The 23,590-nt window shown below is 41.9% G+C and overlaps 1 protein-coding gene across 1 annotated transcript in view; it reads left to right on the top strand.

Moving 5' to 3' along the window:
• The window catches only part of LOC140717281 (uncharacterized), a 149,350-nt gene that overhangs the window by 98,554 nt on the left and 27,206 nt on the right, over positions 1-23,590 (top strand). Inside the window, exon 13 of the mRNA XM_073030716.1 lies at positions 16,054-16,161. Coding sequence (XP_072886817.1) covers positions 16,054-16,161 — 108 coding nt within the window. The remainder of the gene's footprint in view (positions 1-16,053; positions 16,162-23,590) is intronic.

Genomic DNA, 23,590 nt, shown 5'->3' with positions numbered 1-23,590 from the left:
TTAGAATTTAATGATAATGGAGAGGTTTCACCTCCCATTTTATGGGATACTCTGAAGGCAGTCTTAAGAGGGAAAATTATAGTGATATCTTCATATAAGAAAAGAAATAAGGAATAAAACATTAGAGGAATTACAAAATAGGCTGAAGGAACTAGAGGAAAAAGCATAAATTGAATTTGGCACAGGATACATTAGGGGAAATTAAAAGAATTAGGAATGAAATTAATAGTTTGGCTACACAAGAAATCAGGAAAAATTTAATGTTTCCGAAACAGCGACATTATGAAAGTGGATTGAAATCTATGAAAATACTGGCGTGGAAAATGAAAAAAAAAGATAGCAGAAAATACAATTCATAAAATTAGGGACCCAAGAATGAAAATGGTAAAAAAATAAGCTAAGTGAAATTCAAGAAGCTTTTGAAGTGTTTTACAAAACTCTATATTCCAAGATTCCAGGGGGAAGTATAACACAAATTGACACCTTCTTGAATTCTCTAGAGTTACCCATTTTAAGCGAAGAACAAAATAGAATGATGACTGCTGGCATAACTGAAGTTGAATTAAAAGCTGCAATTAGTAGGCTTAAATTAAGCAAGTCACCAGGATCAGATGGGTATATGGCAGAGTGGTATAAAGAATTTAAAAATGAGTTAATTCCTGTTTTATTCCCCACACTGAACTGGACTCTAAAAAAGGCACTAATGCCACCCAGTTGGAAGGAAGTGATAATCTCAGCTATACCGAACGAAGGCAAGGATAAAATGGCATGCGGGTCATTTAGACCAATATCCGTTCTTAATGTAGATTATAGATTATTTACCTCCATCATGGCCAAATGATTAGAGGAGTTTCTACCCATACTGATACGTAACGATCCGACAGGTTTTATACGACAACGCCAGACTCAAGACAATATACAAAGCACACTTCACATTATGGATCATATACCAAAAAAATAAAATCGAAGCAATAGTGATAAGCGTGGATGCTGAAAAAGCATTTGATTCAGTTAATTGGAATTTTCTTTACAGAGTTTTACATAGATTTGGTTTCCAAGACACAATTATTAAAACTATACAGACACTATATGACAACCCTACTGCTAGGTTTAAAATCAATGGATATTTATCAAATAGTCTTACCCTAGAAAGGGGCATGAGACAGGGTTGTGCATGGTCACCGCTACTCTTCGCATTGTATCTGGAACCATTAGCTCAATACACCAGACAAAATGAAGATATCAGGGGAATTATTATTAAAGGGACAGAGCATAATTTAGCTTGTTAAGCGGATGACATTTTGATCTATCTAGGGCAACCAACATACTCTTTACCTAAATTGATGCAATCCTTTTAACAATATGGTCAATTATCAGGATACAAGATCAACATAAATAAAACCCAATTACTTTCATATTACTATAGCCCACCAACAGAAATTGAAAGTAGATATCCCTGGGCATGGCACACAGAGACTTTCAAATATTTGGGCTTTATTATGCCAAAAGATTTGGTAAAATTATCAAAATGTAATTATCAGCATTTATATAAAAAATTAAGGAAGTTATGGCAAGATGGAACCTGATTCCTTTTTTCAGTCTCAGTTCAAGGATTGAGTCTATTAAAATGAATATACTGCCCAGACTGTTATATCTCTTTCAGACCCTGCCAATAGAGATTAACCAAAATCAATTCAATGAATGAAGCAAGATGTTATCAAGGTATATTTGGCAGGGTAAAAGGCCTAGAGTTCATCTCAAAGGGAAAGGGGGGATGGGGATAATTATATCAGAGGAAGAATGGACAATAATATGGAGGTATCAATGGAAGTGTACCAGTTCACAGAAATGGAGGGAGTTTGGATGGAAAAAATTGATAAGATATTTTATTACACCCTCTCAGTAATCCCAATATGATAGTAACCTCCCTGTTTGCTGGAGAAAATGTGGAAATCAAAATGCAAATCATTATTATATTTTTTGGGACTGCTCTGTTATCAAAAACTATTGGAGGGGGATACACAATGCCCTACAAGACCTCTTTAAACGTGAAATATCCTTAGAGAGTAAAACTATATATTTTGGATATATACCTCAAGAATGGTTGAAAAGAGATAAATTTTTAATGAATATACTGGTGGTGGCTGGTAAAAAGACTCTTATTAGGAAATGGTTATCACAAGAGAGCCCAACTTTAAATACATGGATGGAAATTACAATGGACAATTAGAAAATGGAGAAGATAACAGCATATGTTAATCATAAGCTGTAACAATTTGATTCATACTGGGAAAAATGGTTTAACTACATAATGCCACATAGGCCTGATTTTATTCTCACAAATCAATGAATCTGTTGTAAAAAAAAGATCACTCCCTACTTGTACATAGTTTTTTCCTTTTGCTTGTTTTTCTTTCCACTCTCCTCTATGTGTATACCTCAGATAATTACTTTGTGAAGATTTGTGATATGTATGATTATATGATATGTATGTACAATGTCTGAAATACATCTTATGGAAATGTTTGATGATGAACTTCAATAAAAAAAAATTACAAAAAAAAAAGAAAATAAAGTGGAAATAATAAAGCGATCGGAAAGAGGTGAAACGTCATCGGTCATTGGAAATGTGTTAGGCTACATCAGTCAACGATCAGAACAATGTTAAAGGATAAAGTGAGAAAGGCTCTGCCCCAATGAAAGCTACAATTATTACTAAGCAACACAGTGGTTTACTTATTGGATTTTGGGGTTTTGGGTTTTTGATCCTGCACATCAACCCGGCACAGTGGAGAGTGCACTCGGGAGTGATCTGTCACTGGATCGAACTCAGGAAGTTCCCGAACCCGGCACTGAAACATATGTTCTTAAGTGTTTTATATGCATAGAAAGGTAAAATATATACTATATACTAAGACAAACATTTGAAAAATTGACCCTAAATAATACCGGATGTACCTGTTTGGACTTACTTAGTAAGAGAACTTCCGATTTTTTTCAATCCCGATCCGCAATAACCCATCCACATCCTCCCATTTACTTTAAATAATCTCTAGATTACTTAAAATACCTAATACAATGTAAATGCTCTGTAAAATAGTTGTTACACTGGATTGTTTAGGAAATAATGACAAGAAAAAAAGTCCTGCAAATGCTCGAACAACAAGTGCTGGAAGAGCACTTCCGGGTTTTTGCGATTCGCGGTTGGTTGAATTCGAGGATGCGGAATTCACATATAAGGAGGGCCAACTGTACCAATACAGGGAGTGTTATAAACAAAGAGAATGAACTTAGAACGTGCATCAGTACTTGGAGCTATGATGTTGTGGCCATTACAGAGACTTGGATGGTGCAGGGACAAGAATGGTTACTTGGAGTGCCAGGCTATAGATGTTTCGGAAAAGAGGTGGGGGCATGGCACTGCTGATCAGAGATAGTGTCATGGCTGCAGAAAAAGAGGAAGTCACGGAGGGGTTGTCTATGGAGTCTCTGTGGGTGGAAGTTAGGAACAGAAAGGGGTCAATAACTGTACTGGGTGCGTTTTCATAGACCACCCAATAGTAACAGGGACATTGAGGAGCAGATAGAGATACCTGTTTTGGAAAGGTGTCATAATAAAAGGGTCATCGTGTGTGGGAGATCTTAATTTCCCAAACGTTGATTGGCATCTCCCTAGGGCAAGTGGTTTAGATGGTGTGGAATTTGTTAGCTGTGTTCAGGAAGATTTTTTGACACATCACATCTGGTCACATCTGCCAGAAGTGCTCGTGGCTGGGCGATCTGGAAGACTGTGTGAGGAAACTGGAGCAGCAGATGGATGACCTTCGACTCATATGGGAAAATGAGGCAGTCATAGATGAGAGCTATAGGGAGGTAGTCACAACTAGGCTGTCGGAAGCAGGTCGTTGGGTAACAGTCCGAGGGGGGAAAGTGAAGGAGAGTATACAGGTAGTGCAGAGCACCCCTGTAGCCATTCCCCTGAATAATAAGTTTACCGTCCTGGATGCTGTTGGTGAGGATAACCGACCAGGTGTTACCCACGGTGGCAGGGCCTCTGGCACTGAGTCTGACCCTGTGGTGCAGAAGGATGGGACAGAGAAGAGGAGAGCTGTCGTCATTGGAGACTCTATAGTCAGGGGAGCAGACAGGGGATTTTGTGGACGTGAGAAGGAAACCCGCATGGTTTGTTGCCTCCCGGGTGCCAGGGTCCGGGGTGTCTCTGACCGGGTGCATGACATCCTGGTACGAGAGGGAAAGCAACCAGAAGTCATGATACATGTTGGTACCAACGACATTGGCAGGAAGAGGGATGAGATCCTGAAGTGTGAGTTTCAGGAACTAAGCAGAAGGCTAAAGAACAGGACCTCAAGGGTGGCATTCTCAGGATTGCTGCCAGTGCTGCCAGATGGTAAGAATTGGAGGAGATGGCAGATGAATGCATGGCTGAGGAGTTGGTGCAGGGGGCAGGGTTTTAGATATTTGGATCATTGGGATCTCTTCTGGGGAAGATGGGACCTGTACAGATTGGATGGGTTGCACCTGAACTTGAGGGGAAGCAATATCCTTGCAGGTAGGTTTGCTAGCATGGTTCGGGAGGGTTTAAACTAATTTGCAAGGGGGGTGGGACCCAGAGAAATACAGCAGTGAAAGAAGTGCGTGGAGTAAAGCCAGATCTAACATATAGAGAGGCTTTGAGGAAAGGGAAGCAGGATAAACGGTGCAAAAGTAGTAAGGTAGAAGGGCTAAAGTGTGTGTATTTCAATGCAAGAAGCATCAGAAACAAAGGTGATGAACTGAGAGCTTGGATACATACATGGAATTATGATGTAGTGGCCATTACGGATTCTTGGCTGGCACCAGGGCAGGAATGGATTCACAATATTCCTGGATTTCAGTGCTTTAAAAGGGATGGGGGGGGGGGGGGGAAGGGGAGGAGGAGTGGCATTACTGGTCAGGGATACTATTACAGCTACAGAAAGGGTGGGTAATGTAGCAGGATCCTCTTTTGAGTCAGTATGGGTGGAAGTCAGGAACAGGAAGGGAGCAGTTACTCTACTGGGGGTATTCTACAGGCCCCCTGGTAGCAGCAGAGATACTGAGGAGCAGATTGGGAGGCAGATTTTGGAAAGGTGCAAAAAATATCGGTTGTTATCATGGGTGACTTTAACTTCTCTAATATTGATTGGGATTTGATTAGTTCCAAGGGTTTAGATGGGGCAGAGTTTGTTAAGTGTGTCCAGGATGGATTCCTGTCACAGTATGTTGACAGACTGACTAGGGGGAATGCCATACTAGATCTAGTATTAGGTAATGAACTGGGTCAGGTCACAGATCTGTCAGTGGGTGAGCATCTGGGAGACAGTGATCATTGCTCCCTGGCCTTTAGCATTATCATGGAAAAGAATAGAATCAGAGTGGACATGAAAATTTTTAATTGGGGAAGGGCAAATTATGAGGCTATAAGGCTAGAACCTGCGGGTGTGAATTGGGATGATGTTTTTGCAGGGAAATGTACAATGGGCATGTGGTCGATGTTTAAGGATCTCTTGCAGGATGTTAGGGATAAATTTGTCCTAGTAAGGAAGATAAAGAATGGTAGGGTGAAGGAACCATGGGTGACAAGTGAAGTGGAAAATCTAGTCAGGTAGAAGAAGGCAGCATACATGAGGTTTAGGAAGCAAGGATCAGATGGGTCTATTGAGGAATATAGGGTAGCAAGAAAGGAGCTTAAGAAGGAGCTGAGAAGAGCAAGAAAGGGGTATGAGAAGGCCTTGGTGAGTAGCGTAAAGGAAAACCCCAAGGCATTCTTCAATTATGTGAAGAACAAAAGGATGACACGAGTGAAGGTAGGACCGATTAGAGATAAAAGTGGGAAGATGTGCCTGAAGGCTGTGGAAGTGAGTGAGGTCCTCAATGAATACTTCTCTTCGGTATTCACCAATGAGAGGGAACTTGATGACGGTGAGGTTGATGTTCTGGAGCATGTTGATATTAAGGGAGATGAGGTGTTGGAGTTGTTAAAATAAATTAGGACGGATAAGTCCCCGGGGCCTGATGAAATATTCCCCAGGCTGCTCCACGACGCGAGGGAAAAGATTGCTGAGCCTCTGGCTAGGATCTTTATGTCCTCGTTGTCCATGGGAATGTTACCAGAGGATTGGAGGGAGGCGAATGTTGTCCCCTTGTTCAAAAAAGTTAGTAGGGATAGTCCGGGTTATTATAGACCAGTGAGCTTTATGTCTGTGGTGGGAAAGCTGTTGGAAAAGATTCTTAGAGATAGGATCTATGGGCATTTAGAGTATCATGGTCTGATCAGGAACAGTGAGCATGGTTTTGTGAAGGGCAGATTGTGTTTAACAAGCCTGATAGAGGTCTTTGAGGTGGTGACCAGGTGTATAGATGAAGGTAGTGCAGTGGATGTGATCAGCATGGATTTTAGTAAGGCATTTGACAAGGTTCCACACGGTAGACTTATTCAGAAAGTCAGAAGGCATGGGTCCAGGGAAGTTTGGCCAGGGGGATTCAGAATTGGCTTGCCTGCAGAAGGCAGAGAGTCGTGGTGGAGGGAGTACATTCAGATTGGAGGGTTGTGACTTTTTGTGATTTTTATTAACAACCTGGATGTGGGGGTAGAAGGGTGGGTTGGCAAGTTTGCAGACGACGCAAAGGTTGGTGGTGTTGTAGATAGTGTAGAGGACTGTCGAAGATTGCAAAGAGACATTGATAGGATGCAGAAGTGGGCTGAGAAGTGGCAGATGGAGTTCAACCCAGAGAAGTGTGAGGTGGTACACTTTGGAAGGACAAACTCCAAGGCAAAGTACAAAGTAAATGGCAGGATACTTGGTAGTGTAGAGGAGCAGAGGGATCTGGGGGTGTATGTCCACAGATCCCTGAAAGTTGCCTCACAGGTAGATACGGTATTTAAGAAAGCTTATGGGGTGTTAGCTTTAATAAGTCGAGGGATAGATTTTAAGAGGCACGATGTAATGATGCAGCTCTGTAAAACTCTGGATAGGCCACACTTGGAGTACTGTGTCCAGTTCTGGTCACCTCACTATAGGAAGGATGTGGAAGCATTGGAAAGGGTACAGAGGAGATTTACCAGGATGCTGCCTGGTTTAGAGAGTATGGATTATGATCAGAGATTAAGGGAGCTAGGGCTTTACTCTTTGGAGGGAAGGAGGATGAGAGGAGACATGATAGAGGTGTACAAGATATTAAGAGGAATAGACAGAGTGGACAGCCAGTGCCTCTTCCCCAGGGCACCACTGCTCAGTACAAGAGGACATGGTTTTAAGGTAAGGGGAGGGAAGTTCAAGGGGGATATTAGAGGAAGGTTTTTCACACAGAGAGTGGTCGGTGCGTGGAATGCACTGCCTGAGTCAGTGGTAGAGGCAGATACACTAGTGAAGTTTAAGAGGCTACTAGACAGGTATATGGAAGAATTTAAGGTGGGCGGTTATATGGGAGGCAGGGTTTGAGGGTCGGCACAACATTGTGGGCTGAAGGGCCTGTAATGTGCTGTACTTTTCTATGTTCTAAGTTCTATTATGTGGCTAAGCCTACTAGAGGAGAGGCTGTACTTCATCCGGTATTGAGAAATGAACCTGGTCAGGTGTCAGATCTCTCAGTGGGAGAGCATTTTGGAGATAGTGATCACAATTCTACCTCCTTTAAAACAGACAAGTTAGGAAAGTGTTTAAACGGAGTAAGGGGAAATATGAGGCTATCAGGAAGGAACTTGGAAGCATAAAGTGGGAACAGATGTTCTCAAGGAAATGTATGCCAGAAATGTGGCAAATATTCAGGGGATGTTTTTGTGGAGTTTTGCATAGGTACGTTTCAATGAGACACGGAAAGGATGATAAGGTACAGGAGTCATAGTGTACAAAGGCTGTTGTAAATCTAGTCAAGAGGAAAAGAAGAGCTTACAAAAGGTTCAAAAATCTAGGTAATGATAGAGAGCTAGAAGATTATAAGGCCAGCAAAAAGGAGTTCAAGAAAGAAATTAGGAGAGTGAAAAGGGCCAATGAGACGGCATTGGTGGACAGGATTAAGGAAATCCATATGACCATATAACCATATAACAATTACAGCACAGAAACAGGCCATCTCGGCCCTTCTAGTCCGTGCCGAATGCTTACTCTCACCTAGTCCCACTGACCCGCACTCAGCCCATAACCCTCCATTTCTTTCCTGTCCATATACCTATCCAATTTTACTTTAAATGACAATACCAAAAACTGCCTCTACCACTTCTACTGGAAGCTCATTCCACACAGCTACCACTCTCTGAGTAAAGAAATTCCCCCTCATGTGACCCTTAAACTTCTGCCCCATAGCTCTCAACTCATGTCCTCTTGTTTGAATCTCCCCTACTGTTAATGGAAGAAGCCTATCCATGTCAACTCTATCTATCCCCCTCATAATTTTAAATACCTCTATCGTCCTCCCTCAACCTTCTACACTCCAAAGAATGAAGACCTAACTTGTTCAATCTTTCCCTGTAACTTAGGTGCTGAAACCCAGATAACATTCTAGTAAATCTTCTCTGTACTCTCTCTATTTTGTTGACATCTTTCCTCTAATTCGTTGACCAGAACTGTACACAATACTCCAAATTCCCCCTTACCAATGCCTTGTACAATTTTAACATTACATCCCAACTCCTATATTCAATGCTCTGATTTATAAAGGCCAACATACCAAAAGCTTTCTTCACCACCCTATCCACATGAGATTCCACCTTCAGGGAACTATGCACCATTATTCCTAGTTCACTCTGTTCTGCTGCATTCTTCAATGCCCTACCATTTACCATGTATGTCCTATTTGGATTATTCCTACCAAAATGTAGCACCTCACACTTATCAGTATTAAACTCCATCTGCCATTGTCCAGCCCACTTTTCTAACTGGTCTAAATCACTCTGCAAACGTTGAAAACCTACTTCATTATCCACAACGCCACCTACCTTAGTATCATCTGCATACATACTAATCCAATTTACCACCCCATCATCCAGATCATTAATGTATATGACAAACAACATTGGACCTAGTACAGGTCCCTGAGGCACACCACTAGTCATCGGCCTCCAACCTGATAAACAGTTATCCACTTCTACTCTCTGGCATCTCCCATCCAGCCACCGTTGAATCTATTTTACTACTTCAATATTAATACCTAACGATTGAACCTTCCTTACTAACTTTCCATGCGGAACTTTGTCAAAGGCCTCACTGAAGTCCATATAGACAACATCCACTGCTTTACCATTGTCAACTTTCCTTGTAACCTCTTCAAAAAATTCAATAAGATATGTCAAACATGACCTTCCACGCACAGATCCATGTTGACTGTTCCTAATTAGACCCTGTCTATCCAGATAATTATATATACCATCTCTAAGAATAGTTTCCATTAATTTACCCACCACTGACATCAAAATTACAGGCCTATAATTGTTAAGTTTACTCTTAGAACCCTTTTAAAACAATGGAACCACATGAGCAATACATCAATCCTCCGGCACCATCCCCAGTTCTAATGACATTTGAAATATTTCTTTCAGAGCCCCTGCTATTTCTACACTAACCTCCCTCAAGGTCCTAGGGAATATCTTATCAGGACCTGGAGATTTATCCACTTTTATATTTCTTAAAAGCACCAGTACTTCCTCCTCTTTAATTGTCATAGTTTTCATAACTTCCCTACTTGTTTCCCTTACCTTACACCATTCAATATCCTTCTCCTTAGTGAATACCAAAGAAAATAAATTGTTCAAAATCTCCCCCATCTCTTTTGGCTCCACACATAGCTGTCCACTCTGATTCTCTAAGGGACCAAGTTTATCCCTCACTATCCTTTTGCTATTAATATAACTGTAGAAACCCTTCAGATTTATTTTCACCTTACTTGCCAAAGCAACCTCATATCATCTTTTAATTTTTCTATCTTTTCTTAAGATTCTTCTTACATTCTTTATATTCCTTGAGCATCTCATTTACACCATGCTGCCTATATATTTATTGTAGATATCTCTCTTTTTCCTAACCAAGTTTCCAATATCCCTTGAAAACCATGGCTCTCTCAAACTTTTAACCTTTCCTTTCAACCTAACAGGAACATAAAGATTCTGTACCCTCAAAATCTCACCTTTAAATGACCACCATTTCTGTATTACATCCTTCCCATAAAACAAATTGTCCCAATCCACTCCTTCTAAATCCTTTCACATCTCCTCAAAGTTAGCCTTTCTCCAGTCAAAAATCTCAACCCTGGGTCTAGTCCTATCCTTCTCCATGATTATATTGAATCTAATGGCATTGTGATCACTGGAACCGAAGTGCTCCCCAACACATACCTCCGTCACCTGACCTATTTCATTTCCTAACAGAAGATCCAACACTGCCCCTGTAGAATCCCCAAGGCATTCTACTAGTACGTTAAGAGCAAGAGGATAAGATGTGAGAGAATATGACCAATCGTGTGTCAGTGGTAAAGTGTGTATGGAACTGGAGGAGATAGCAGTTGTACTTAATGAGTACTTTGCTTCAGTGTTCACTGTGGAAAATGAGCTTGGCGATTGTAGGGATGACTTACAGCAGACTGAAAAGCTTGAGCATGTAGATATTAAGAAAGAGAATTTTAATTTTCACAGTATTGACTGGGTCATCAAGAGCATTAAGAATATGAGCACGGTGGAATTTGTGAAATATTTCGAGGAAAGGAGATGGTTATTGATCTCAAAAGAACTCGCATCTCTCACTTACTCCTTTACAACGATGGCATAGCAGTGGAAACTGCAAGCAGTTTCAAATTCCTGGGGGTGAACATCACACACAACCTCTCATGGTCCCAGAACACATCCTACACAGTTAGGAAATCTCCACCAATGTCTCACCTCTCCAAGGATGCTGAAGTGAGTGAGACTTTGCACATCCATACTAATGTCGTTCTACAGATGCACAGTAGAGAGCTTCCTGACAGGCAAAGTTCACAGTTCTCTTAAAGAGGGAACATTGGTTGATAGTGTGGAGAAGAACATAGATGGCATGCTGATCTTTATAATTTGGGCCATAGAATATAAGCATTGGGAATGTAAGCAAGGTCAAAATTAGAAAAGTAGGCTGGAGCTGGAGCACAGGGTAAAGGTTCAGTTTCTTGGGTCCTAAGAAATACTCTTAAGATAGAAATCAGGAAGGCAAAATGAGGCTATGAGATGGATCTGGCTAGAAAGGTTAAGGAAAACCTCCAAGTTCAATAGATACATTAAGAGCAAGAGAGCGGATAGGGAAAGAATAGGTGTCCTTAGAGACCAGCAGGGCTGCATATGTCACGAGCTACAGGAGACATTTGTTATCTTTAACCAATATTTCTCCTTGGTATTTACTGAGGAGAATATCATGATTGCTCAAGAGACAAGGAATAAAAATGAAGATTTTTTTTTGAGAAGATTCATATTGCCAAGGAAGAGGCATTTGTAGCCTTGCAGTGCATTAATAGGGATAAATCCCCACGGTCTGCCTGAGTATATCCTCAGACTTTATGCAAGCAGGAGAAGAAATTTTGGAGGCCCTTACAGAGATGTCTGCTTGATTATTAGCCACCAGTGACTTTCCAAAAGGACTGGGAGGTAGCTAATGCCATTCTATTGCTTAAGAAGAGTAGAAGCTCTTCTCTTCCAGGAGAAGCTCTGGAATTACAGGCTGATCAGCCTCACATCAATGATGGAGAGGATTTCTGAGAGACACGATCTCCCAGGATTTGGATGGATAGAGTCCAATTAGAAAATTAGGAGCAGTTAATATGGTATTGTGTGTGGGAAGTCATATTTGACAAATCTTTATGAGTTCCTTGAAGTTCTATAGTTAAGGGGTCAGACAGGTGATTATGTGGCGCAGGAAAGAAACACAGATGGTAGTTTGCCTCCCAGGTGCCAGGGTCCAGGATGTTTCTGACTGCATCCACAATATCCTGAAGTGGGAAGGAGAACAGCCAGAGGTCTGGGTACATATTGGTATCAACGACATAGGTAGGAAAAGGGAGGAGGTCCTGAAAACAGATTACAGGGAATTAGGAAGGAAGTTGAGATGCAGGACCTCAAAGTTAGTAATCTTGGGATTACTGCCTGTGCCACGTGACAGTGAGTATAGGAACAGAATGAGGTGGAGGGTAAATGCATGGCTGAGGGATTGGAGCAGGGGGCAGGGATTCAGATTTCAGGTTCACTGGGGCCTCTTTCGGGGCAGGTGAGACCTGTACAAAAAGGATGGGTTGCACTTGTAGCCAAGGGGGACCAATATCCTGATGGGAGGCAGGAAAAGGTTACTGGGGAGAGTTTAAACTAGAATTGCTGGGGGGTAGGAACCGAACTGAAGTGATGGAGGAAGGGGAGGTTGGTTCACAAATAGAGAAAGCCTGCAGATACTGCGAGAGGGAGGACAGGCAGGTGATAGAGAAGGGATGCGCTCAGGCTGATGGTTTGAGATGTGTATATTTTAGTACAAGGAGTATTATGAACAAAGCGGATGAGTTTAGAGCATATATCAGCACTTGGAGCTATGAAGTTGTGGCCATTACAGAGACTTGGATGGTGCAGGGGCAGGAATGGCTACTTCAAGTGCCAGGCTTTAGATAATTCAGCAAGGATGGGGGAGGGAGGCAAAAGAAGTGGGGGCATGGCACTGTTGATCAGAGATAGTTCCACGGCTGCAGAAAAGGAGGAAGTCATGGAGGGGTTGTCTATGGAGTCTCTGTGGGTGGAAGTTAGGAATAGGAAGGGGTCAATAACTCTATTGGGTGTTTTTTATAGACCACCCAATAGTGGCAGGGACATTGAGGAGCAGATAGGGAGACAGATTCTGCAAAGGAGAAATAATAACAGGGTTGTTGTGGTGGGAGATTTTAATTTTCCATATATTCATTGGCATCTCCCTAGAGTGAAGGGTTTAGATAGGGTTGAGTTTGTTAGGTGTATTTAGGAATTTTTCTTGACACAGTATGTAGATAAGCCTACAAGAGGATCTGATATTGGGAAGTGAACCTGGTCAGGTGTCAGGTCTCTCAGTGGGAGAGCATTTTCGAGATAGAGATCACAATTTCATCTCCTTTACCATAGTACTGGAGAGGGATAGGAACAGACAAGTTTAACAAGGGAAACGTTTAACTGGAGTAAGGGGAAATATGACGCTATCATAAACTGGAAGCATAAACTGGAAACAGATGTTCTCTGCGAAATGTATGGAAGAAATGTTGCAGATGTTCAGGGGATACTTGCATGGGGTTCTGCATAGGTACATTTCAATGAGACAGGGAAAGGATGGCAGAGAACGGGAACCATCTGTAAGTCTAGTCAAGAAGAAAAGAAGAGCTTACAAAAGGTTCAAAAATTAGTTAGTGATAGAGCTGTAGAAGATTATAAGGCTAGCAGGAAGGAGCTTAAGAATGAAATTAGGAGAGCCAGAAGGGGCCATGAGAGGGCCTTGGTGGAGAGGATTTAGGAAAACGCCAAGGCATTCTTCAGGTATCTGAAGAGCAAGAGGATAAGATGTGAAAGAATAGGACCAATCAAGTGTGACAGTGGAAAAGTGTGTATGGAACCGGAGGAGATAGCAGAGGTAATTAATGAATACTTTGCTTCAGTATTCACTACGGAAAAGGTGATTGTAGGGATGACTTGCAGTGGACTGAAAAGCTTGATTATGTAGATATTAAGGAAGAGGATGTTCTGGAGCTTTTGGAAACCATCAAGTTGTATAAGTCACTGGGACCAGATGGGATGTAACCCAGGCTACTTTGGGAGGCGAGGGAGCAGATTGCTGAGCCTCTGGCGATGATTTTTGCATTATCAATGAGGAAGGGAGAGCTTCCAGAGGATTGGAGGGTTGCATATGTTGTTCCATTATTCAAGAAAGGGAGAAGAGATAGCCCAGGAAATTATAGTCCAGTGAGCCTTACTTCAGTGGTTGGTAAGTTGATGGACAAGATCCTGAGAGGCATGATTTATGAACATTTGGAGATGCTTAATATGATTAGGAATAGTCATCATAGCTTTCTCAAAGGCAAGTTATGTCTAACGAGCCTGATTGAGGATTGACTAAACACATTGATGAGGGTAGAGCAGTTGATGTAGTGTGTGTGGATTTTAGCAAGGCATTTGATAAGTTACCCCATGCAAGGCTTATTGAAAAAGTATTGAGGCATGGGATCCAAGGGGACATTGCTTTGTGGATCCAGAATTGGCTTGCCCACAGAAGGCAAAGTGTGGTTGTAGACTGGTCATGTTCTGCATGGTGGTCAGTGTCCAGTGGTGTGCCTTAGGGATCTGTTCGGGGACCATTACTCTTCCTGATTTTTATAAATGACCGATGAGGAAGTGGAGGGAAGGGTTAGAAATTTGCTGATGACACAAAGGTTGGGGGTGCTTTGCATAGTGTAGAGGGCTGTCAGAGGTTACAGGAGGACATCGATAGGATGCAAAACTGGGCTGAGAAATGGCAGCTGGAGTTCAAACCAGATAAATGTGAGGTGTTTCGGTTTGGTAAGTCAAGATGGCAGAATGTACAAAAGTAGTATTAACAGTAAGACTCTTGGCAGTGTGGAGGATCAGAGGGATCTTGGGGTCCGAGTCCATAGGACACTCAAAGCTGCTACACAGGTTGACTCTGTGGTTAAGAAGGCAGATGGTTCATTGGCCTTGATCGATCTTGGGATTGAATTTAGGAGCCGAGAGGTAATGTTGCAGCTATATAGGTCCCTGGTCAGACCCCACTTGGAGTACTATGCTTAGTTCTGGTCACCTCACTATAAGAAGGATATGGAAACCATAAGAAGGGTGCAGAGGAGATTCACAAGGACATTGCCTAGATTGGGGAGCATGCCTTATGAAAGCAGGTTGAGTGTACTTGGCTTTTTCTCCTTAGAGTGATAGAGGTTGAGAGGTGATCTGATAGAAGTGTATAAGATGATGAGAGGCATTGATTGTGTGGCTGGTCAGAGGCTTTTTCCCCAGGGTGAAATGGGTAGCACAAGAGGGCACAGTTTTAAGGTGCTTGGAAGTAGGTACAGAGCAGATGTCAGGGGTAAGTTTTTACACAGAGAGTGGTGAGTGTGTGGAATGGGCTGACGGCGACGGTGGTGTAGGCAGATATGATAGGGTCTTTAAAGAGACTCCTGGATAGGTACATGGATCTGAGAAAAATAGAGGGCTATGGTAAACCCTAGGTAACTTCTATAGTAAGGAATTATTTGGCACAGCTTTGTGGGCCGTAGAGCCTGCATTGTGCCGTAGGTTTTCTATGTTTCTATTTATTCTGCCGATGCTGATTTTCTTTCCCCCTCCCTCCATTCCATCCCGTGACTCTGCTGATTCTCTCTGTTTTAGTTTTGCCATTTGAGTGAGTGTGGTGTAGAATTCCCTGATCTATATCGGGGAATATTGGGGGTTATCGGGATATTGGGGATTCTGATCTCAATCTCCATCCCCACAAATCCTCTGTAACACTGGCCGTGTGGAGCTGAGTCATTTGTCAGCCAGGAACAGTTCGAGGGACTAAATCACCTGCTCCTGGAATTAAAAGCTGAATCTGCTGGGAATCCTCAGCAAGTAGCAGGTGAAGCACGGACAAGAAATAGGTTGCAGGGAAATAGGGGGGTGGTTGGGAATGGGGTTGATGAGATTTGCTCTGAGAACTGACAAAGTGTCAGTGACGTCCCTCTGTATCATGAGGAAATATGAAACCAGCATCACTCATCAGCTTGTCGGTTTCTGTCACACTGCTTTTTGTTCAGCCTTGCTCAGTATAAACCACGTTCCACATCCCCTCCCACACTGACTGCACGAGATCATTTGCAGAGATCTGCTCTTGAACAGAGTGTGATGAAAGGTGTGTGAAATTGGAGAAGTTCACTGCTGTCCCTCTTCACAGGAAATTAGCTGAGTTTTTCAGTTCATGTGGGCATCAGCCTTCTGTTCAAGAGGCAGCATTCTCTCCTCTTATCACCTTGATTTGGTTACAGATACAGTTATTCAACTGTTTTTAATTGCAGGCCTCAGACCAGAGGATGTAGGAGTTGCCGTTACATCGATCATGGGACTGGTGTTTTCTACAGCATATGCTATTATATTCACATGCTGGTTGTGGAAACAATCTCCAGGTACCTGTAGTTGTCTAATTTGCATTTCAGCAGAAATACCAAGTGACTCATGTTGACAAAATGAACTCCTCCCACACCCCCACCCCCATCCCCACAGAGTCTCTGGATTCCTGTGATACACAGAATGCAATTGTCCTACATAGATAGATAGATAGATAGATAGATAGATAGATACTTTATTAATCCCCATGGGGAAATTCAACTTTTTTCCAATGTCCCATACACTTATTGTAGCAAAACTAATTATATACAATACTTAACTCAGTAAAAAATATGATATGCATCTAAATCACTATCTCAAAAAGCATTAATAATAGCTTTTAAAAAGTTCTTAAGTCCTGGCGGTTGAATTGTAAAGCCTAATGGCATTGGGGAGTATTGACCTCTTCATCCTGTCTGAGGAGCATTGCATCGATAGTAACCTGTCGCTGAAACTGCTTCTCTGTCTCTGGATGGTGCTATGTAGAGGATGTTCAGAGTTATCCATAATTGACTGTAGCCTACTCAGCTCCCTTCGCTCAGCTACCGATGTTAAACCCTCCAGTACTTTGCCCACGACAGAGCCCGCCTTCCTTACCAGCTTATTAAGACGTGAGGCGTCCCTCTTCTTAATGCTTCCTCCCCAACACGCCACCACAAAGAAGAGGGCGCTCTCCACAACTGACCTATAGAACATCTTCAGCATCTCACTACAGACATTGAATGACGCCAACCTTCTTAGGAAGTACAGTCGACTCTGTGCCTTCCTGCACAAGGCATCTGTGTTGGCAGTCCAGTCTAGCTTCTCGTCTAACTGTACTCCCAGATACTTGTAGGTCTTAACCTGCTCCACACATTCTCCATTAATGATCACTGGCTCCATATGAGGCCTAGATCTCCTAAATCCAACATGATTGACAGGTTGAGATACGAAGTGGTGACACAGAATGTCTGGAGTTGTTCTGGAGTCAACTCTGACCCGACTGCAGAGGGGTTTTGGGAGAAGTGACCCAGGGGAGGGAGTGTCATAGAAAAATACAACACAGAAACAGGCCTGTTGACCCATCTAGTCTGTGCTGAACCATTTAAATTCCTATCGATCTGAACCAGGACCATAGCCCTCTGTAACCCCACCGTACATATACTGATCTAAACTTCACTTTGAAATCAAGCTTGCATGCTCCACTTGTGCTGACAGTTTCTTCCATGCTCTCACGACTTTCATGTTCCCTTTAAACTTTTCACCTTTCACCTTAACCTGTGAACTCTTGATTGGAGTCCCACCCAACATCAGTGGAAAAGGCCTGTTTGCATTTACCGTCTATACCCCTGATAATTGTGTATGCTTCTGTCAAATCTCTCCTCAATATTCTATATTCCAGGGAATATAATCCTAACCTGATCAATCTTTCCATATAACTCAGGTCTCTCAGAGTGTAAATTTTCTCTGCACTCTTTCAATCTTGTTTACATCTTTCCTGTAGGTAGGTGACCAAAACTGCACACAATGCTCCAAATTAGGCCTCACCAATATCTTGTACAACTTCAACATAGCATCCCATCTCCAGAACTCAGCACTTTGATTTGTGAAGGCCAAAGTGCCCAAAGCTGTCTTTATGACCCTATCTACCTGTGACTCCACTTTCAACGGATTATGGACCTGTATTCCCAGCTCCCTTTTTTCTCCCACACTCCTCAGTGCCCGACCGTTCACTGTGTAAGACCTACCCTGGATGGTCCAACCGAAGTGCAATACCTCACACTTGTCTGTATCAAATTCCATCCGCCACTCTTCAGCCCATCTTACCCTTTCCTCATGCCACTCTACCAGGAATAGGGTCCCTCTTGTCCTCACCTACCACCCAGCCAGCCTCCAAGACCAGCACATAATTCTCTGGAACTTCCGTCATCTCCAACAGAATCCCATCACCAAGTACATCTCTCTCTCTCTCCCCCCCCCCCCCCACCCATTTTCTGCTTTCCACAGGGACCGGTCCCTATGCAACTTCCTTGTTCGTTCATCCCTCCCCACTGATCTCCCTCTTGGCACTTATCCTTGCAAGTGGAACAAGTGCTTCACCTGCCCTTACCTCTCCTCTCTCAGTACTATTCAGGGCCCCAAACAGTTTTTCCAGGTGAGGTGACACTTCACCTCTGAGATTGTTGGGGTCATATCGTTTCTGATACCTTCAAAGTTGGTCTTTCTCCAATTTAGAATCACAACATGTGGACCAGTCCCATTCTTTTGCATATTTGATTTGAATCTAATGGCATTGTGATCACTCAATGCAAAGTGTTCAGCAACACAAACTTCTGTCACCTGTCCTGTCTCATTCCCTAACAACAGATTAACTATTGCACATTCCCTCATTGGGACTTCTACGTTCTCTATCCCATCTCATCCTTTTACACTATGAGAGTCTCTATCAATATGTGGAAAGATAAAATCACCTTCTTTGCAAAACTCAGTGATCTCTCTGCAACTTTGTTCCTCTAAACAAAGTTTCAGAGTTTGCTTATGGTAACGTATAACACACCCAATTTCCTCATCCTCTGAGTCTGTACAGCATTCAGTGGTTAGGTCCTTTTCAGAATTTTCCACTAATTCCCTCTCTGCTCTTCTCCAACTCGGTGTAGGGTCCATGTCAGGCTCTCGGTTAAAATGTACATCCTACCCTGGAGATAAAAGGTGATTCCATTAAAGAATTTTGACAGGGCCATTCCCAGCTTCTGGCTTCACCCGGAGAACTGGCACATTTGGCATCTGGCTGTCCACTATGTAAGGTGTAAACACCCAGTTATCAGCCAACTTCTGCTTCCTACAAATAGATCAAATGCAGGACTTAAGGTACTCTTCAACCTCAGGCTTCATTCGGGGCCAATAGAGCCAACCTTGGACCAATCTCTAGGTCTCATTGTAAAACAAAATACTTATTATAATGATGATTAGTGAGGCACAGAGAGATCTGTATTTACTGACAAGTACCCTTGTCATTTAAACTAACAAGTACGTGAATTCATACACTAAATACCTTGTGTGCACCCCCACTAAGTATTCCTGACTCTCCTGAACAGTCAAAGAATAGCAAAGGTATTACCCAGGAAAAGGAGTTTACACTGTCCAGGTGTTCCTCGTTGTCCCGATTCACACGCCACATGTTTCACACAGGGTTGCTCACGCTTGTATCTGCTGTTACAATCTCATAACGTACCAGCAGCAAGAGATCATTCACTGAGTCGGGTTTCAATGTTAAAAGCATTATTTTTATCAGTAGCTACTTATAATATAGTAATTAAACAAGATAAACAAAAGTTAACGGTGTTATGTACATGTGTGTGGATTCCAAACTATCAAGCTTAGGAAGAGTTAAAGTCTTAAGGTGGCAAGGTAATATGATTCAGTAATCCACTGAATAAATGATGGGAGAGAGATTTATAATCCGCATAGAAGTATGTTCAGAGAGGGCAATACGGAGAATTGCAGGATCCATGTTGGTAAAACAGTCGTTGAAGATTGTGTCCATCGAGTCATTCCGAAATGCACTTAGAAATATCACCAGCACATTCGACTTCATGCATTAAAACAAAATGGGAGAAGGAAGGAGGGATAATTATATCTGAGGAAGAATGGACAATAATATGGACGTATCAATGGAAGTGTACCAGTTCACAGAAATGGAGAGAGTTTGGATGGAAAAACTAGATAAGATATTTTATTACACCCTCCCAGAATTCCCATTATGATAGTAACCTCCCTGTTTGCTGGAGTAATTGTGGAAATCAAAATGCAAATCATTATCATATTTTTTGGGACTGCCGTGTTATCAAAAACTATTGGAGGGGGATACACAATGCCGTACAAGACATCTTTAAATGTGAAATATCCTTAGAGAGTAAAACTATATATTTTGGATATATACCTCAAGAATGGTTGAAAAGAGATAAATATTTAATGAATATACTGGTGGTGGCTGGTAAAAAGACTCTTATTAGGAAATGGTTATCACAGGAGAGCCCAACTTTAAATGCATGGATGGAAATTACAATGGACAATTACAAAATGGAGAAGATAACAGCATCTATTAATCATAAGCTGGAACAATTTGATTCATACTGGGAAAAATGTTTTAACTACATAATGCCTCATAGGCCTGATTTTATTCTCACAAATCAATGAATCTGTTGTAAAAAAAAGATCACTCCCTACTTGTACATAGTTCTTTCCTTTTGCTTGTTTTTTCTTTCCACTCTTTTCTGTAAGTTCTTACCTCAGATAAATACTTTATGGAGATTCATGATATATATGATTATATGATATATATGTACAATATCTGAAATACATCTAATGGAAATGTTTGTTTGATGATGAACTTCAATAAAAAATAAATTACAAAAACAGAAATATCACCAGGTGATAGTCACAGGAGTATCATCTTCAAGTGGTTATCACATAACACCCAGATTTCAGATAAGGGCCAAAAAAAGTGATACAACAGGATACTCCAACAAATTCACACATATGGATTATACGAGGTGACAGTCACATGACCATTGTGCACTATGTGCCGATGATCAACCCGATCATTTGGGCATGGAAGAGTTCCAAACCATAGCAATGACAAACTGAATCTCTCTCTCTCTCTCGCGCTCTCTCTCTCTCTCACTCTCTCTCTCTCTCTCTCTCTCTCTCTCTCTCTCTCTCTCTCTCTCGCGCGCAGCGCTCTCTCTCTCTCTCTCTCTCTCTCTGTGAAGCAGGCTGCCGCAGCCTGTGACTGATGTCACTAGTCCCGCATCACTTAGGCACCTAAAGTAACACTCACGATACAAGCCTGCGTCTCTCGTAACACCTTACCCCCAAAATGGGAAAATTTTGATCTGGAAGAGCAAAATTTTAACTGCAAACTACAGTTTGTGAAACAATATATGTATGGTTAACATACATAGACTAATATAACATGTTGCAGAAGCATATACAATTGCAAGCTTAACATCTGGAAAGGCAATCGGCAATTATGTGATCCTTGCCCTTAATATGAGCTATCATGATACACCCTATCCTTGTTATATGTGGGGGATACATTCCTCGCAGTTGACTCATAATGTGAATAATTATTTAAATGGAGAAAATATTAAATGGATGCGTTCCAGAGGGCTTCCTAAATATGTTTTATCCGTAATTTATTCACATTTCCATACTAATATGACACAAAAGCAGTACCACAAGGCAACGTTCGTATTATATTTCATTAATTTAAGGTAATTTAATGGGGCATTCCTGATGAAGGGTCTCGGCCCGAAACATTGGCTACTCTTTTCTCACAGATGCTGCCTGACCTGCTGAGTTCTACCAGCGTTGTGTACGTATTCTTTGATCCACAGCATCTGCAATTGTATTTTTGTGTTTTGGTAGAAATAGGTTCCTCGCCTAACTGTGAGTTTTGTATACATATAAGGAGACGCTGGTAGAAATAGGTTCCTCGCATAACTGTAAATCCGTATAGTATGAAGATGAATATAACGAGAATAGGGTGTATCATACTCCTGCAAAAATCAAACTCCAATTTAACAACCTCCTGTTCTTGTTTTCACCTTACTCAAAAACACCAATGGTTTATGATCTGTATAAATCACAAGTGGTTTCTGAGCTGAGCAAACATACACATCAAAATGCTGCAAAGCCAAAATAAGTGATAATAGTTCCTTCTATATAGTGGAATAGTTTTGTTGATGCTGATTGAATTTCTTTGAAAAGTAAGCCACAGGATGTTCAACCCCATCATAATCATCCACCTGCTCCTTTAGCTTCATCACTGGCATCCACGGCTATGGAAACTGGCTTTGCAAAGTCAGGTGACCTGAGCACAGAGAGGTGATGTAAGATGGTGTTGAGTTGATCAAATGCCTCCTGACAAGGCTCTGTCCAAACAAACTCTTCACCCTTCTTCAGGAGGTTATTCAATGCGAGGACAATATCAGCAAAGTTCTTCCAGAACTTGCGATAATATCTGACCATTCCCAGAAATCTTCTGAGATCCGTTTTACCAGTTGGACTGGGAACTTGAGAAATTGCCTGAACTTTCGCCTGAACCAGGGGCCAACTTGCCCTGTCCTACAACATAACCAAGATGGGTCACAGTAGCATGTCCAAATTCACTCTTAGCTAAGTTAACTTTAAAATTGGCCTTTGAAAACCCATCAAACAGCTTTTCCACTGCTAAATCACAAGCTCTTTTCAGTCTGTCCTTGAATTTCAAAACATAATTAATATGCAGGTCTTTGTTAACCCACTGTTCCTTTAATAATGCCAAAGGTCCTCAGACCTGGGCTAAATCCTAGGGACTCTTTTGCACTGACTCCTTCACTGCAGATAAAAGCAAATGAACTCACTCATCCCAACTCTCCTCATTTTCAGTACAGAATGTCTTTATCATTGTTTTGAGGGTAGAACAAAATCTTTCTGTGGCCCCTTGTGATTTTGGATGGTACACAGATGACAAAATTTGTTTGGCTCCCAGTTCATAAACTACCTGCTGAAATAATCCTGACATAAAATTGCTACCTTGATCAGACTGTATTTCTTTAGGCAAAGCAAATAAAGTGAAAAACTTTATGAGTGCCTTCAAAACAGTCGGAGCTTTGATATTCCCGAGAGGTATTGCTTCCAGAAAACTAAATGATGTACACATGATGGTCAGCAAATACTGATGGCCAGCTTTAGTCTTGGGCAATGGGCCTAAACAATCAACAATAACTTTAGAAAACGGTTCACAGAATGCAGGAATAGGCTGGAGTGGAGCCACTGGCGTGACCTGATTAGGTTTACCCACAACCTGACAAGTGTGACAAGATTGTTTCAAAATCTTATTCACAGCTTTATTCACACCTAGATGGCCACCTAAGGGCTTACTATGGGCCAAAGTTAAAATCTCATTCCTATAGACTTTAGGAACTACAACTTGTTGAACAACTGCCTATTCCTCACTTGCAGGAATATCAGGTTGTCTTCACTTCCTCATTAACATTCCATCCTTGAGATAATACCCAACTGGTAGTTTCCCAATCTCATCAACTAGGAGAGCTTTTTTTTCTCAAGGCCGCAATCTCAGGGTCTCTGCTCTGTTCTGCTATAAACTCCTCCCTAGGCAGAGACAAATCTTTATTGTCAGATTTAGTATCTGGATCCTGGTGAAACAATGAAGGCAGAAAAGTCACTGACAAGTCATCAAAACCTGAATCCTGATTTTAGCTATCATGGGTAGCAGAACCATGCTGCACAGAACCATTCGCATTGGCAAGCCTCTTTGCCATAGCTCGAGTCACTGTGCAGGATGGATGCATGTTAGTGTTTATCTGTGGATCATCAGTGGTTGGCTTAGTCGTCAACTGCACTGCAGGAACAACTTTGCCACATGCTAGGTCATTCCCTAACAACAAAGAAACACCTGGCACC

The sequence above is a fragment of the Hemitrygon akajei genome, chromosome 2, assembly GCF_048418815.1.
Source record: "Hemitrygon akajei chromosome 2, sHemAka1.3, whole genome shotgun sequence".
NCBI classification, from domain to species: Eukaryota; Metazoa; Chordata; class Chondrichthyes; order Myliobatiformes; family Dasyatidae; genus Hemitrygon; species Hemitrygon akajei.
The sequence above is the reverse complement of the archived record's forward strand: the minus strand, read 5'-3'. Positions and strand labels throughout refer to the sequence as shown.